The sequence below is a fragment of the Sorex araneus genome, chromosome 2 (assembly GCF_027595985.1).
Source record: "Sorex araneus isolate mSorAra2 chromosome 2, mSorAra2.pri, whole genome shotgun sequence".
Classification (NCBI taxonomy): domain Eukaryota; kingdom Metazoa; phylum Chordata; class Mammalia; order Eulipotyphla; family Soricidae; genus Sorex; species Sorex araneus.
This window is the reverse complement of record NC_073303.1, coordinates 51,213,744-51,229,143: the sequence shown is the minus strand read 5'-3', so window position 1 is coordinate 51,229,143 and position 15,400 is coordinate 51,213,744. Positions and strand designations below refer to the sequence as shown.

General features: G+C 66.7%; 1 protein-coding gene across 3 annotated transcripts in view; it reads left to right on the top strand.

Annotated features, from left to right (window-relative positions):
- The window catches only part of AGPAT3 (1-acylglycerol-3-phosphate O-acyltransferase 3), a 31,930-nt gene extending 21,514 nt beyond the window's left edge, over positions 1–10,416 (top strand). For all 3 annotated transcript variants that reach the window (XM_055126331.1, XM_055126332.1, XM_055126333.1), the window contains exons 2-9: positions 3,742–3,968; positions 4,321–4,490; positions 5,607–5,768; positions 6,101–6,254; positions 6,339–6,441; positions 7,807–7,882; positions 8,937–9,135; positions 9,239–10,416. In XM_055126331.1, coding sequence (XP_054982306.1) covers positions 3,791–3,968; positions 4,321–4,490; positions 5,607–5,768; positions 6,101–6,254; positions 6,339–6,441; positions 7,807–7,882; positions 8,937–9,135; positions 9,239–9,327 — 1,131 coding nt within the window. In that variant the 5' untranslated portion in view covers positions 3,742–3,790 and the 3' untranslated portion in view covers positions 9,328–10,416. The remainder of the gene's footprint in view (positions 1–3,741; positions 3,969–4,320; positions 4,491–5,606; positions 5,769–6,100; positions 6,255–6,338; positions 6,442–7,806; positions 7,883–8,936; positions 9,136–9,238) is intronic.
- The last annotated feature ends 4,984 nt before the right edge of the window (positions 10,417–15,400 follow it).

Sequence of the window (15,400 nt, the reverse complement as noted above, 5' to 3'; positions counted from 1 at the left end):
TACGTGTGTCGAAACCTGGGCCTGAGTGTGTGCATGCACAGTCTGTGTAGGTGTGTTGTATGCATGTGTGATGTGCATGCATGTAGCTGAGCAAGTGGGTATGTGTTTGCATGTGTGCACATGCATGCATGTGCGAGTGCATGTGTTGACATGTGTGAAAAGATACATGTTCACCCATGTGTGGCATGGGTGTGCATGTGTGGATGCATGTGTGTGTGCTGTGTCCACTCCCACCTGAGTTTATGTGTGTCTGCTCAGGCGCCGGCTCCTGACTGAGGTTCTGTGTTCCTCACATGCATGTTACATGTGTATTATGCAGTTCTCATGAGCCTTCAGGCCCACTGCCCAGCTGGCAAAGCCCTCGAAGCAGCCTGGCAAGACTGGGGCTGGGAGAGCCTGGATAGGAGGCCCTGCCAGGGCCTTCTCGCTTCGATGCCCCACGCCCCCCTTTCCAGTGGGAATGGGCCCAGGAAGCCGCTGAGCTGGGGTGTGGTGGGCAGGACCTGGCCAGACTTGGGCGGGGCTCTGCGTGGTGGGCGGGGCCTGACTGCCCTGGGCGGGGCTCTGCGTGGTGGGCGGGGCCTGACTGCCCTGGGCGGGCCTCTGCATGGTGGGCGGGGCCTGACTCTGCCCTGGACAGGCCTCTGCGTGGTGGGCGGGGCCTGGTCAGACCTGGGCAGGGCTCTGAGCACATCTGGGGCTGCTCCGTCCTTCGCAGGTGCCTCGGTTGGCCGAGTGCTGCCACCAGGTTTCACGTGGTGTCCAGCAGGTGCTGCTGCTGCTTCGCTGCGCCCAGTCCCCAGATGGGGCCTCCGTGCAGACACTGTATGGCAGCCGTGGGAAGAATGGCTCTTGGCAGGACCATCTTGGTCACCCAGTGCCAGTCTAAGGCCCAGTACCTTGTCCTCTGCCCGTGCTGCTCCCCGCACAGCCTCTGCCCTGTGCATTCACTGCCCCTGCCTCGGTGTGCCGCCCCTCAGGTCTCTCCTGTCCCCTTCAGGCTTGGGTGGTTCGCCTCTGCTGGGCCAGGTCACCCCTCCTGGAGCTCTGGGACTAGTAGGGTGGGTTCTCTGAGAGGCCTTGATGGGACTGGGTGGGGTTTCCTGGGGAGGGGGCAGGCCTTGGGATAGGTGGGGCGGGGCTGGGGGGGGGGAAGTAGACCTGGGCAGGGCGCCGCGTGGTGGGCGGAACCTGGGTGGACCTGGGCGGGGCGCAGCGTGGTGGGCGGGGTCTGGAGTTGCCCTGGGCAAGGCACTGTATGGTGGGCGGGGCCTGAATCTGCTCTGGGCGGTGGGCGGGCCCGGATCTGGCCGGGGCACCCTTTTCTCTTGACACTGAGCCGAGCATCTGGGTCCAGGGAGTTCCTGGGTTCTAGAGAACCCTGGCCCGGGTGGGGTGTGCAGGCCCGAGGCCACATTGCGTGCTGTTGGGTAGCCCCAGCCTCTGTGTCCGGGCCTCCTCCCAGCCGGCCTCTGCGTCCCCAGAGCTGCCGGGTCCCTGGGCCTGGGAACTTCCTTCCACTTCACTTTCCAGGGAAACGGGGAAGGCAGGTCCGTGTGCGGTTCCTGGGGTGAGGAGCACGTCCAGCCGGTCCTGGGATCAGGTCCTCTGGCTGGGCACCGGTCACTGCCTGTGCAGGAGGGCATATGGCATTGTAGGCGATTGCGGTGCTTGGGCTGCTCGGGGCGCGGGGGTGCCCCTCGTGCCCTCCTGCGCCGTGCCCCACCCCTCACACGTGGGTCCCGAGCCGGCTGGTGCTGCCACGTGTCCACGTGTCCCCGAGGACACGTCTGCCAGCTGTGGCCCTCATGCCCCACCGTCCCTCTCTGCAGTCTGCTTCAGAGCCGCCCTTCCTGCTCGACAAGGACCGTGGCGTCCCTTAGGGAGCCAGGCTCAGAAGCGGGGGCCTTAGGGAGCGGCTGTCCCCCTGCCCGGGTCCTTCCGTCCTCTCTGTGGAAGTTGCTCAAGTGGCATTTCTGTGTGTCTGTCCCTGGACCAGCTGCCAAGAGGCCCGAGAATGGTGTTTCCTGTGGCGTTTCCACGTGTCCCTCCCCAGCACTGTCCTGGGTGCTGCCTCACTTCCCGTGCAGTCTCGGGGTAGCCACACTGCAGCTGTCTGTGGTGGGGATGCCACGGGGCCTGAGGCTGCCTCCTGTGCTGGTGGGGTTCCTGTCCCCCAGGAGAGAAGCTGCCCGTGTGCGTGTGTGTGTGTGCACGTGTGTGTGTGTGGTGGTGGAGGGGGCCGTTGGTCACTCCGGGGAATGACCAGGGCTGACCAGGGTGGGGCCACGTGGCCGGGCTGCCCCAGATGACCCCCTCACCTCCCCATTAAGGTGGCTCACTGCCCCATGGGCTGACATCTCCTGTACCTGCGGCCACGGCCCTGGGCTGGGGTAACGGACGTGTAGGAACACGCAGCAGGGATTGTGACCCATGACCCTGGGCTCCTGGTCAGAGGGAGCTGCTGTGGCTCTGGGGGCGGGTCTGGGGGAGCCAGACATCGCCCTGAGGGGATGGGCCCAGGGGGAGGCTTAGACGGGTGCAGACCACAGGAAGTGTGTCTGTGGGGGTTGGATGGGCAGGTGAGTGTAGATACGGGGTTGCTGTTCCCAGCTGACAGGGCCCTGCCCCGGCGCTTCCGAAGTGTTCCTGGGGTCACCTTCAGGGTGGGCTGGCGGGGGCCCCCAGCACAGGGAGGGGCAGATTCTGGGTCACCCACTGCGAGGACCGGGAGAAGCAGGGCTGAGGCTTGAACCTGGAGGGGGTGGGAGGGTGGGTTTGGCTGGGTCTGGACTGAGGGGGTTCGTGCCTGTCACCCACCTTTCACCCCAGGACTGGGGCCTGCCCCCCGGGGCTGGGGCTGGCTTTGGACACAGTGGGACCCCGCAGACGTGAGGAAACAGCCACTGGTGCTCCCCGTCACCTCCGTGATGCCAGAGAGGGAGCGAGCGAGGGTGGCAGGGTTGGGCAGGTCATGCGGGGGAGACCCCTGCTGCAGACCGGGGTCCCGGGGGCCGGAGGGCTTCCAGAAGCTCCAGAGGGCGTTCTGGAGCTCAGAGCCTCTGCCTAAGGACTGTGAAGGTCACATGTGAAGAATTTTGCTGCAGAATATCCGAGGAAGTGATGGCTTGGAGGTGGTTAGGGGCTGCCCAGGTCGGGCAGATCTTGTGCCTTTCTTGTCACTGGTGCCGTCGCACAGGCCCGTGGGCTGTGGCAGTGGAGGTCAAAGAGCTGAGCTGGGGCAGGGACAGCCAGTGGCTGAGCACAGGTGTGGGAGCAGGAGGCCAGAGGTGTGGCCCAGACCCCCACTCGCACCATGGAAAGGGGTGTCCGGGCCGGGCCCACATGGAAACGTGTCCTGCTGCCCGGTGCTGGCCACACCGGTGCCCAGCAGCTGCCCCGGCCCCTCCTCAGGGCCTTAGTGGGAGGCCTGTGCCCAGTCCTGGGGGCAGCAGTATGGAAGCTGAGCCTCCGTCTGCCCGCCCGCCCGCCTGTCCGTCCTCGGGCAGGGGTCCGAGTGATGCTTCTGGGCCCTGCAGCCCCGCTGGCCTGTCCCTGGGGGTGTCGCAGCCTCCCTGCTGCCCGGGGCAGGTCTGTGGACGCTGAGTGAAAGGGCACCGGGTCTCCCTGGGCGGGCGCCTCGGCCAGTGGGAGGCCAGTCACTGATGCACAGGGGAGCAGGCAGGGCGGGGGCGGCCACCGGGGAGCGCCGCACCTGAGCCCGTGTGTCGCCCGCTGCAGGAGTGCCGTGCTCAGTGAGGGCCCCTGCGTGCGCTCCTGAGTGGCAACCATGGGCCTGCTCGCCTACCTGAAGACCCAGTTCGTGCTGCACCTGCTCATCGGCTTCGTCTTCGTGGTCAGTGGGCTGCTCATCAACGCGCTGCAGCTCTGCTCCCTGCTGCTCTGGCCGCTGGACAAGCAGCTGTACCGCCGCGTCAACTGCCGCCTGGCCTACTCGCTCTGGAGCCGTGAGTGCAGGCACGGGAGGGGGGCCCTGCACCCCTGGCCTGGCGGCTGTGGGCAGCCGTGTGACTTGGCCACTGGCTTCTGAAGCGCCAGTGCCCCCCCCAGGGCCTGATGGAGACCCTCGGTCCCAGTGCCCCCACCCGCAGCCCCCCCCACCGGGCCCTGACATGCAGCATCCCCCCAGGCAGGCTGCGCCCCCTCACTGCTCAGAGGCCACATGGGGACACACACAGGGAGACACGGGTCACGCTTAGGCCCCCTAGGTGCAGGCACGCCCTTCTGGGCAGGGGTTCCCGGCAGTGCTCCTCGGGCAAGCCAGCCCAGGGCGCGCGGCCTGACCGCCTGTGCCCGCAGAGCTGGTGATGCTGCTGGAGTGGTGGTCGGGCACGGAGTGCACGCTCTTCACCGACCCCGCCACGCTCAGCCGCCTGGGGAAGGAGCACGTGGTCATCATCCTCAACCACAACTTCGAGATCGACTTCCTGTGTGGCTGGACCATGTGCGAGCGCTTCGGCGTGCTGGGGGTGAGCGTCCGGGGGTGAGTGTGTGCGGCTGAGCGTATGGGGCTAAGGCAGTAGGGGTGAGGTGTGGGGGGCTGAGTGTGGTGCTGTGAGTGTGCAGTGTGAGGAGGCAAGGGTGAGCATGTGGGGGTGAGTGCGGGCCTGAGTGTGTGGGGGTGCATGTGCAGGGGTGAGGAGGTGGGGTGGGGTGAGTGTGTGGGTGAACATGCAGAGGTTAAGAGGTGGGGGTGAGTGTGCAGCTGAATGGGGATGAATATGTGTGGGTGAACGTGCAGGGTTGAGGAGGCAGGGATAAATGTGTGGGTAGTTATGTGTGAGTGAACATGTAGGGGTGAGGAGGTGGGGGTGAGTGTGTGTATGAGTGTATGAGTGAGTGAATGTGCAGGCATGAGGAGGCAGGGTAAGCGTGTGAATGAGTGTGTGAGTAAACGTGCAGGGGTGAGGAGGCAGGGTGAGGAGGCGGGGTCAGTGTGTGGGTAGGTGAACATGCAGGGGTGAGAAGGAGGGGTGAGTGTGCAATGAGTGGGCTGAGTGTGGGGTAAAATGCAGGGGTGAGGAGGTGGGGTTAAAATGTGCGTGTGAGTGAGTGAACATGCAGAGATAAGGAAGCAGGTGTGAGCGTTTGGATGAATGTGTGTGTGTGTGAGTAAACATGCAGGGGTGAGGAGGTGGGGGTCAGCATGTGGATGAGTGTGTGTGTGAATGTGCAGGGCTGAGGAGGCAGGGTGAGCGTGTGGATGAGTGTGTGTGTGAGTGAATGAAAGTGCAGGTGAGGAGGAGGGGATGAGTGTATGGGTGTGTGTGTGTGTGTGTGTGTGTGTGTGAGTGAACGTGCAGGGGTGAGGAGGGGGGGTGAGCGTGCGACCAGCCTGCAGGGTGGTGTATGGGTTTCTAGGTGTGAAGTCCGGGGTGGGGCATGCACAGGGGCCACCCAGTGGCTGCTTTGACTCGGGCTCAGGTGAACCACCAGGTGCAGTCTGAGGACCTGCAAGGGGGTCCGCAGGGCGCCAGGCCCCCGTCAGGCCTGAACTGGGGCCAGACCCGAGTACAGAGCTCCTGTGGAGCCCCCAGAGCCCACCCACCCTGGGCCAGCCCTGCCCTGACGCCCGCTTCCCCCAGAGCTCCAAGGTCCTGGCCAAGAGGGAACTGCTGTGTGTCCCGCTCATCGGCTGGACCTGGTACTTCCTGGAGATCGTTTTCTGTAAACGGAAGTGGGAGGAGGACCGGGACACAGTGATTCAGGGGCTGCAGCGCCTGTCAGACTACCCTGAGTACATGTGGGTGAGTGTCCCCCTCTGTCCCCGGGTACCTGCGGGTGAGTATCCCCCTCTATCCCCGGGTATCTGCGGGTGAGTGTCCCCTTCTATCCCCGGGTACCTGCGGGTGAGTGTCCCCCTCTATCCCCGGGTACCTGTGGGTGAGTGTCCCCCACCCCCAGTACCTGTGGGTGTCTGAGCATCACCGTCCCAGGTCTGCGGGAGCAGTCCCCAGGCACCTGAGAGGTGGGTCTCAGCCTTCAGGGCACCCCCTGGGCTGCCTGGGTCTGGGAGGGGCAGGTCTGTGTGGGGCGGGGGTCCCGCCCGGCGCCTGTGCAGTGGCCCGCGTCCCCCCAGTTCCTGCTGTACTGCGAGGGCACCCGCTTCACGGAGAAGAAGCACCGCGTCAGCATGGAGGTGGCCGCCGCCAAGGGGCTGCCCGCCCTCAAGTACCACCTGCTGCCGCGGACCAAGGGCTTCACCACGGCCGTGCAGTGCCTGCGGGGCACGGGTGAGCGGGCGGGCGGGACGGGCAGGGGCACGGACGGGCGGGGCGGGTGTGGGGGTGCCCGGCAGCACTCCCGTGTCCCTGCAGTGTCGGCTGTCTACGACGTCACGCTCAACTTCCGGGGCAAGAAGAACCCGTCCCTGCTGGGCATCCTGTATGGCAAGAAGTACGAGGCCGACATGTGTGTGAGGTGAGCGGGCGGGGGCAGGGCCTTTCTGCAGCCCCTGGCCGTGCTGGGACGGGGTGGGGAGAGGGGCTCCAGCAGGGGAGACACTGCGGCCTGTCCCGGGGTGCCCCACGTTTCCTGCCTGTCCCCCTCCTCTGTGGAGTGTCCAGGCTGCAGGGGCCGCGCCAGGAGGCTCACGCGGCTGATGGGGATGGAATCCTAGGCCTGGGGCTGTCCTGGGACCTGGCGGTCACATGGGCAGGGGGCAGCGCCCGGCCCAGAGTGTCCACCTGGAGCGAGAGAGGACTGAGGGGCTCTCGGAGGCTTGGTCCCCGTGGTGGACAGGAAGTGAGGAAGGCATCTGTCCCTCTCTGTTCCCTCGAAACACAGGCCGGCCGGGGTGTGGGGCTCAGTCTGGGCAGGGGCTCAGAGTGGGAGGGGTTTGGGCCTCGGGGCGGGGTGCAGAGGGGAGATGCAGGGCCGCTCCCCTGCGTCCTGCACAGGACAGGGCACGGCCCCTCTGGCCCTCCGGCCCCCACCCTGCTGGGCGTCCCGGGCTCCCCGGTGGGGTTACTGACCCTTCGGTGCCAGGAGAGTGTCCTGAGGGGCTGCGTCCAGCCCCTGGGACCCTACAGGGCTGGTGGGTGCTGGGTGATGTCCAGCACAGCTGTGGACGGTCCAGTTCCCACACCGTAGACCCTGCTCCTGTTCCTGGCTGACTGCTCAGGCCCGTCACTCAAGGCGCCCCTTTTTCTTTCTTTTTTTCTTCTTTTTGGGCCACACTTGGCAGTACACTGGGGTCACTCCTGGCTCTGCACTCAGGAATCACCCCTGGCGGTGCTCAGGGGACCATATGGGATGCTGGGTATCGAACCCAGGTCAGCCGCGTGCAAGGCAAACGCCCTCCCCGCTGAGCTATTGCTCCAGCCCCCAAGGCGCCCTTTTCCAGTGGACACTCAGCTCCAGCTGGGGGGACCTTTGTCGTCACAACCTCCCCACGTTGCAGACAAGGTGGTCTCTGGATCAGATTCTGACCTTCCGGAAGCTTCCGCATCCGACTACTGGGCACGCATGGTGGGAACCAGCCCATGCCTACAGTGTGATCGGGCCCCCCTGGAGGCCCCCAGTACTGCAGCTTGTTGGGCTCCGTGTGGAGCCCCTGTCCCAGGCGGAGGGGTGGCCCTGCACATAGCCTTCACGCTGGCGGGCCCAGCGCCCCCTCCAGGCCGCCTGCGGAACTGCACCGGGGCAGAGCTGCTGTCCTCCCCACCTGACCCTGGAGGGGAAAGATTGAGGCCGGATTTGCACGGGAGCCTAACGGGCCTGCCCCCCGCTGTCCGGGGAACCCCACACGCCTGCCCCCCCCCCATGACTGTTACGCCACCACAGGCGTTTCCCCCTGGAGGAGATCCCGGAGGACGAGAAGGAGGCGGCACAGTGGCTGCACAAGTTGTACCAGGAGAAGGTGAGGCGGCGGCTCCTGGTGTGCTTGCTCCCGACCCCCTCCTCCGTGCTCTCGACCCCTTCCTCCGTGCTCTCGACCCCCTCCTCCGTGCTCCCGACCCCCTCCTCCGTGCTCCCGACCCTCTCCTCTGTGCTCCCGACCCCCTCTGTGCTCCCACTCCTCTCCCCCACGCGGGCTCCCTGTGCCCGCGCTCTGACCCTCCCAAGCCCACGTCTCCCCCTGGGCCGGGTGGTCCCAGCGCTGGAGGCTGGCTCCCCCACAGACAGCTCTGTCTGCCTGGGGCTGGGACTCAGGGCCACAGGAGGCTGCGGCCTTGGGCTTTCCCGGCCATTTGCCTTGGGGCCCCGCTAGAGATGTTCAGCTTCCCGGCTGCCGTGGTTTCTGCCCAGCAGTGGCGGGAACACCCAGGTTACCCCATTGCCTGGCACCCGGGGTGCTCCGGGAAGCCCACGTCTGGGACCCAGGTCGGCCGTCTCTGGCCGTCACCCCCGGCGTGTCTGCTCACAACCCTGGCAGTTTGCTTTCATCTCCAGCTCGGCGGGGGGCTCAGATAACAGGGCTCCCACCGCCCCGGCCAGCACCGGGGCAGATGCTTCCTGCGGCACATGGCCCCCAGTCTGACCCCGGCCCCTGGAGGGCCCCCTGTACCCCCAGGAGCCAGCCTGAGCACTGGCGGGTATGGCCTAGAAACCAAAACATCAGTTTAGACGTTTATGGGTAATAAGCCACAAAGAAATCTACTTGAAATGTTTTGTTTTGGGGGCTTCTAGTGCTCAGGAGGTCTGGGGACCCCACTGGCAGTTCTTGGTGAGAGGCCGGGGGTGGGCCAGCCCCCACTCTCCGGGCCCAGAAGGGACTTGCAGCCCAGAGCGTTCAGCTCGGCCCACGCCCGCCCTGCCCCCCCATGCCGTGTCCCCACCCGCTTGGTTCTCCCCCCCCGCCCCCCCAAGCTGGGGAGCCTGAGGGGCCGCGGCTAGCAGACGTGTCAGGGCCAGTGGCGGCTCTGGTGAGGGGGTCTCGGGAGCCGCCACCGACGCCCCGTCCCGTCCCCCAGGACGCCCTGCAGGAGACGTACAACCAGAAGGGCGTGTTTCCTGGAAAGGCCTTCCGGCCCCCGAGGCGGCCATGGACCCTCCTCAACTTCCTCTTCTGGGCCACCGTCCTGCTGTCCCCGCTCTTCAGCTTCGTCCTGGGCGTCTTCGCCAGCGGCTCCCCCCTCCTCATCCTCGCCTTCCTGGGCTTCGTGGGGGCAGGTGAGTGGGACGGGCGGGGGGGCAGGGGCCGGCAGAGGGGGCCGGGCGTGGGTGGGTCCCCGGCAGCCTGAGAGCCATCCCCGCCCCGTCTCCCTGCCACCAGCGTCCTTCGGAGTCCGCCGACTAATCGGAGTGACCGAAATAGAGAAAGGGTCCAGCTATGGTGACCAGGAGCTGAAGAAGAAGGAGTAGCCGGCCTCGGGCCGGCCCCAGCGCCCGTCACTCCAAACACAGCCACGCCACTGCGGACAGGGCCGCCAGAGGCTGTTTCCTCACCACTGCTGACCAGTGACCAATAGACCTTGTCCAGGGCCGGAGTTCGAGGCCTGCAGAGGATGACCCCATCTGCTGGCTCCTCCGCGCAGATACAGGGACGCCGGAGCTCGAGGCTCTGGCCCTGCGGCCCGGGTCCCCCAGAGACCACCTCTTCCTGTCGCTCCGTGTCCTGGGGGCACAGGAGGCTGGGCCCCGGGGTACTGCTTCCTGCTGTGCTCGGCTCCGCATTCGACTCTCAGTCTGGGGCGCCTGGGAGACGGTTCTCGTGTGAAAGCACATTCTGAGGGTCTGTCCGGGGGGGGGGGGCTCGGCCTCCCGGACTGGCTGCCGGTGACCCCCACTTTGTTCCGAGCCCCGTAAGTACCTGGCCTCTGCCTGTAAGGAGTGCGCCCTGCACCCCTCTCCCGAAGCCCCCCGCCTGCCTTGCCCCGGCCCCCACCCTGCTGCTTGGCGGCTGTGTGGGGGTCCGGGGGGTTGCCCAGTGGGGTGCCAACCACCCTGCCCCACGGGGGACCGTCTCCCACTCTGCCCAGCACCCAGCCCTGCCACTTTTTCCTCCGGAAGGTCAGCTGCTTCCCCGGGCACGACCCCATGTTAGCAGGGGAGGGGCACCCGCGTGGGGGCCCCAGGAGGCCACAGGCCGGGCAGTGTGGAGCGGGGGGCTCCACACTGGATGTGGAGAGGTGGGGGATGGAGAAAGGTGAGGTGGTCCGGACGGAAGCGGGAGCCCTGGGGAAGCGTCTACGCCTCGCTCCGCCCTGGGCCCGGTGTGGGTTGGGCCGGCAGCCCCCCTCTGCCCCCCGCGGGGCTGTGAAACAGCCGCTCCTGTGCTGCGCGGGGCCCCACTGCTCCCCCCACCCCGCCCAGGGTCCCTGAGTGTGCCCGCCCCGCTGGAGCCGGTGACGGCGCCGGAAGACCCCAGGTTCCTGCAAAGGGGGTGCCGCGTCCCTGCCCCCCAGCCCTGGCCGCCAAGCCCTCTGCCAGCAATAAAAACTGCACCACGAGCGTGTGGGTTCTTTCTGGGGCCACCCCGCGCCTGCCGCCTGGGCATGCAGAGGGTGGCGGGGACCCTGGCCGCGCCCGGCCCTCCTGCTGTTCCCCCTTCATCCAGGCGGGGAGGCCCCCCGGCGCCCAGCCCTAGCCCTGCCAGGCCGGGGCTGCCCCCCCCCCAGCCCCCTTGGGTGCTCCTGGGGTCCTAGTGCCTGGGGCCTCTCGGGTCCCTGTGTCCTCGGGCTCCCCGGGGGGCGAGCAAGGAGCAGGCCTGGGCGGCGGGGCTGGGGGGAAGGAGCACCTGGAGGACACCCGTTCCCAGGCCTCAGTGCCCGGTGGGTGAGCCCCAGACCAGGCCCTTCCCCCAGAGCTGCGGTGGTGGCCTGGCCGTCCGTCTGTCCATCTGCCCGTGAACCCCGCATGTCACTGTTTGCGGCGTCCCCCGGGGCCCTCTGCCCGTGGCCGGCGAAACCATGGGCCCAAGCCGGCACCTCCACAGCTGCATGCGTCCCTGGCATGCGACACGGTGTCCCGACTTCCCCGGGGCCTCCCTGCCCACATCCCCCTGCCCTCGTGATCCCAGGCCCGGGCTGGCCCCTCTGCACATGGGTGTGGTGGGTGCAAGGACACTCAGGGCCCCCGTGCGCCTGAGCCAGTGGGCATGTCCAAGGACCACAGGGTGCCCTGGGCGGGGCAGAAAGGAGGGTGGGTGGCAGCCCCTCCCCACACTGGAGCTTGCAGGCCAGAGTGGAGTGTGGGCGGCAGGGGCAGGGCAGGAGGGCGCTGCTGCCCTCCGCACTCTTTTCTGAGTAACTGAGTTGGTTCAGAAGTCGCGGCTCTGTGCTGAAGTGCTTCCCGGGCTCTCTGGGACTTTGGGGCTTCTTCACCTGTTGCGAGCGTTTGTGGAGAGGAGCGAACCGTGCGTGAGCACCGCAGACGCATTAAACTGGAGTTACTTGATGCCGTGAGAAGCATGCCTGACGCACGTGTGTTCTTTGTCTCGAGTCCCTGTCGCGGCCCTTGGTGTTCCCTGCACACTGGCAGGCCCGCCGGGAGCCCGTCGTGCCCCACCGGCCTCTGCGTGGATCCGACTGCTGTCCCGCTTGCGGTTTCTGCCCTGCCGGGCTCCTGCTGGCCAGATGCGCTGCGGTGAGGTGAGGGGCCAGCCGTGCCCTGACCCTGAGTGGACTCGCCTCTGCCTCCTCTCGGGCCCTGCAGAGCGGGCGGGGCATGGCCATGGGCATGGCCGCGGGCAGCGGGCATGGGGGCTTGTCCACGCGGTCTCGCTGGGCCCCGGGCTGGGCAGCCTCCTGTGACCTTGCCCCGTAGCCCCAGCCCCGCCGAGCCTCTGGTGCGTGTCCTTTGCTCGTGGCTCTGAATTCTGCAGCGACATGGCGGGGTGCTGGGTGCTGAGGCAAAGAAGCAGGGGCCCCCACCTTCCCTCCCAAGGAGGGAGCTGCAGCGAGGGGGAGGCAGGGCTGGACACCCTGACGGTGGGCTTCCTCCTCGAGCTTGTGTGGAGACCCCCAGGGCCTCCCCAGGGAGCCTCATCTGGATCCGTTCCTTTTTGGGGTGCAGCCGCACCCTGCCTGGGAATTCCTCTCTCGAAGCTACTTCCTCAGCATGGAGGCGGTCACCTGGCGCTGTGGCCTCCTGGGGCGCGGCCCGAGCACAGCCCGGGCTGCCCAGACCGCACAGCCTGTCCAGAGGGCAGCCCCCGCTAATGGACACTTGCGATCGATGCTGGGTGCGCCCTGGCTCCAGCCCCAATGGCCGGTGGCTTCCCTGGCATCCGGCCCTGCCGCCGCCACGCTGGCCCGTTTCCTGTCCCACCCCCACGGTCCCCTGCAGGCACCGCCTCCGGGGGAGCCCCGGACACCCCGAGGGTCCCACCACAGGGCCTCACTCCGGCCTCTGCAGCACCTCTGCACCCCCGGGAAGCCCTTCCCTGCCCATCCCGGCCCCCGAGGAAGCCAGGAGCCCGGGCCTGAGCGTGGCTCTGCTGGCCAGGCTGGGCCCCGCAAGCCCCCGTGCGGGAGGCCGGACCCTGCACCTGGCTCCCCCAGGTCTCTGCTGGAAACTGCTCAGTCTGTTCTAGAACATTTCACTCCCTCCCGTTTCTTCCACGTGCTTTGGAAACCAAACGGCAGCTGGGTGGGCTCGGGCGGAGGGTCCAGGAGCCACAGGAGGCCCAGCCGCCCGCACCTGTGGCCTGCGGAGGGGATGTGGGCAGGATGGGGGGGGCCTTGGGGCCTCAGACCGTCCATGTCAGGTCCGAGCCCAGGGACCCAGCCCGTCCACACCCCGTGCTCTCCCTGCCAGGGGACGTGGAAAGAACGACCACAGGGGCGGCTGCTGCGACCTCACTCCTCGTCCTCCCGGGAGCTGAGCCTGGCCCCTGCTCTGCGGAGGGGGTCCTGCCGGAGCCTGGGACGGTCCTAGGAGAGGGTTCCAGGCTAGACCAGGGTGATGGGGGACCCCGATGATACCCCGTGCCTGGCAGAGGCTCCATCTGAGAGCGCTGTGGCCCCACAGGCCCTTGGACTGCCCCAAAGATGCCGTGGGAGTGCGGGCTGCTGGCCTCACCCCCACCGGCCGCAGGAAGTGCCCATAGCTGGACGCTGGCCCCTCTGCACAGTTGCCCAGTATCAGACGGCCGCAGCCCCAGGGCCCCTCCCTGCCTCCTACCCCACCAGGCTCCACAGCTTTGGGGGCTCCCCAGAGGTTGAAGGGGAGAGGGGGAACCTAGAGGTCAGAGGGCAAAGGGAAGGTGGAAGTGCCAGCCGCAGCTCGGAGATCAGGGCCAGCCTGCGGGTGCACCCCGCTCTGCGCACCCCCATCTCCCGGCCAGTGAAGAGGCGTGGTTAGAAGTGCCACGCTGGAGGGGGCACAGGCAGAAGTCTCCCCGCCCCACCTCTGCAGCCCGGGGGTGGGGCAGGGCCCAGGGCTGACTTGTTCTCCCCCGCGGAGCGGAGCCGCTCTCTTTCCAGAGCAGGGAAGGAGGACGGCCTGGACACGGCCTCGGCCCTGCCCGCCCTGGCCCTGCCGAGGTCCAAAGGCCAGGGACGCCTTGTTCAGAGATGACAGGGGCTGGAGACAGCACGGCGGGGAGGCCATGCTCACAGCCGACCTGGGTTCAACCCCCGGCACCCCTAGGGTCCCCCAAGCGCGGTGAGGAGTAATCCCGAGTGCAGAGCCGGGAGGAACCCCTGAGTGTGACCTGAAAGCCAAGAAAAAGGAAAGAAGGAGAAAGAAGCTGCCAGGCTGCCAGGGGGGCCCTTTGTGCGGCTGCGGGGCTGCTGGTCCTCCCGAGACCCCTGGCCCGGGGAAGCCGAGACTGCAGAGAGGGGCCTGGGGAGGCCGGGCACAGGAAGGCCTGGCCGGTGACAGCCTGCTGGGTGCTCCCCCATGCGTGTTCACAGTGCTCTCATGGGCACCGCCAGGCAGGTGGCAGCTGCGACCCCACCCACCGGGGGCACCCCCTGGCTCTGGCCGCCCCCCCCAGGAGGACAGTTTCTGGGCTGTTCCCAGAGGCTGCCGCGGGGCCCTGGGGAGAGGCTGAGTGTGGGGGTGGGTAAGGCTTGGGGCAGGCCCCGGGCGCCCATGCCAGGGGTTCTGGGCCTCTCCTTTCCAGCTACGCCTGGCAGCCTGAGGGTCCCATAGGCTCAGTGCTGGTGGGTAGAGCTGGGAATCCTGGGCTCGGCCCCATGATCTCTGATGGGAACTTGTGTCACTTCTGGGAGTGGTAGCATGGGGTGGGGGTACCAGAGCTGGTGACCCAGCCAGAGTCGGGCACTGAGGCAGCTGTCCTGTTCTCCCACAGTCCCGGCACCTTCCTCCCAGTCTAGGTCGATAGGTCTCCCCAGTCTAGATGTTACAGATGTTTCCAGAACCTTCTATGAATGGGATTTCCCTGCAATGGGTGCTTTGGGGGCTGCATTTCTCGGCTCTGAGTGTCTCTGGAGAAGGTGCTGGGGTCTGGGCAGCAGAAGCCTCGTCCTTTAAATAGGGAGCAGGGGGCTGCCCCCACCCTGGGCCAGAAGCTGGATCCCAAGGAGTCCCCACTGACGCTGGCCCTCCCTGGTGACGCCTCACTCATGGGGGAGGGTACAGCCAGGGCACAGGTTAGGGGTCTCGGGCTGGGAGCTGGCAGACCACTGTCCACTCTGCATCGGGCAGTCTGAGACCCCCCCCCCAGAACTGTCTGGGTGCCCAAGCCCTGCCCCTTCCCTGGGGTGAGAGCTGGTGTGGGCGGGGCACATTGGGAGGGGCCTCTTCTCGTCCACCCCCACTCAGAGCAGCTCCCCTGACGCCCTCCTCACCGCCTGCAACCTGGGCGGGCTCCGGATATTCCCCTGGTTCTGACCCCTGCCTCCTCCGCTCTGGCATTCTTTTTTTTTTATGTCATGCAATGGCAATGGCATTTTATTTTTAGAGTTCAAAATTAAATTACAAACACGAAACAAATCCTGGTGTTAGGACATCTGGAACTATCAGGGGTCTCTCCCCTTCCCGCCCCTGCTGGCACCTAACCCAAACTTATGTGTTGAGCCGCACCCGGCGCTTGGGGGGGAATCTTCCTCCCTGTGGGTGTCCAGGGGCAGGGGGTGTGGGGCCCCCAGCTCCTCGTGCAGTGACCGTTCCAGGCTTTCGCGTTCCCCAGCCAGAATCAGGACTGACACGATCCGCAAAGTCTGGGGGGGCATCGATTTGGTTTCAAAATAAATTTTTAATGCAGCAAACATTGATCCGGTATTTATTTATTTATTTGGCTTTTGGGCCACACCGGGCAGTGCTCAGGGATTACTCCTGACTCTGCACTCGGGACTCACTCCTGGCGGAGCCCGGGGCCCCGGGCCGGCCATGTGCAAGGCAAGTGCCCTCCCAGCCATACTACCCTGGCGGTGCTGGGGAAGACACCTGGGTCCACACTCGGCCGGCCGAGCCAGCCCCCAGGCTTCCCGTCCAGAGTCCACTCCTGGGGCTCCCTGTGTGCCCT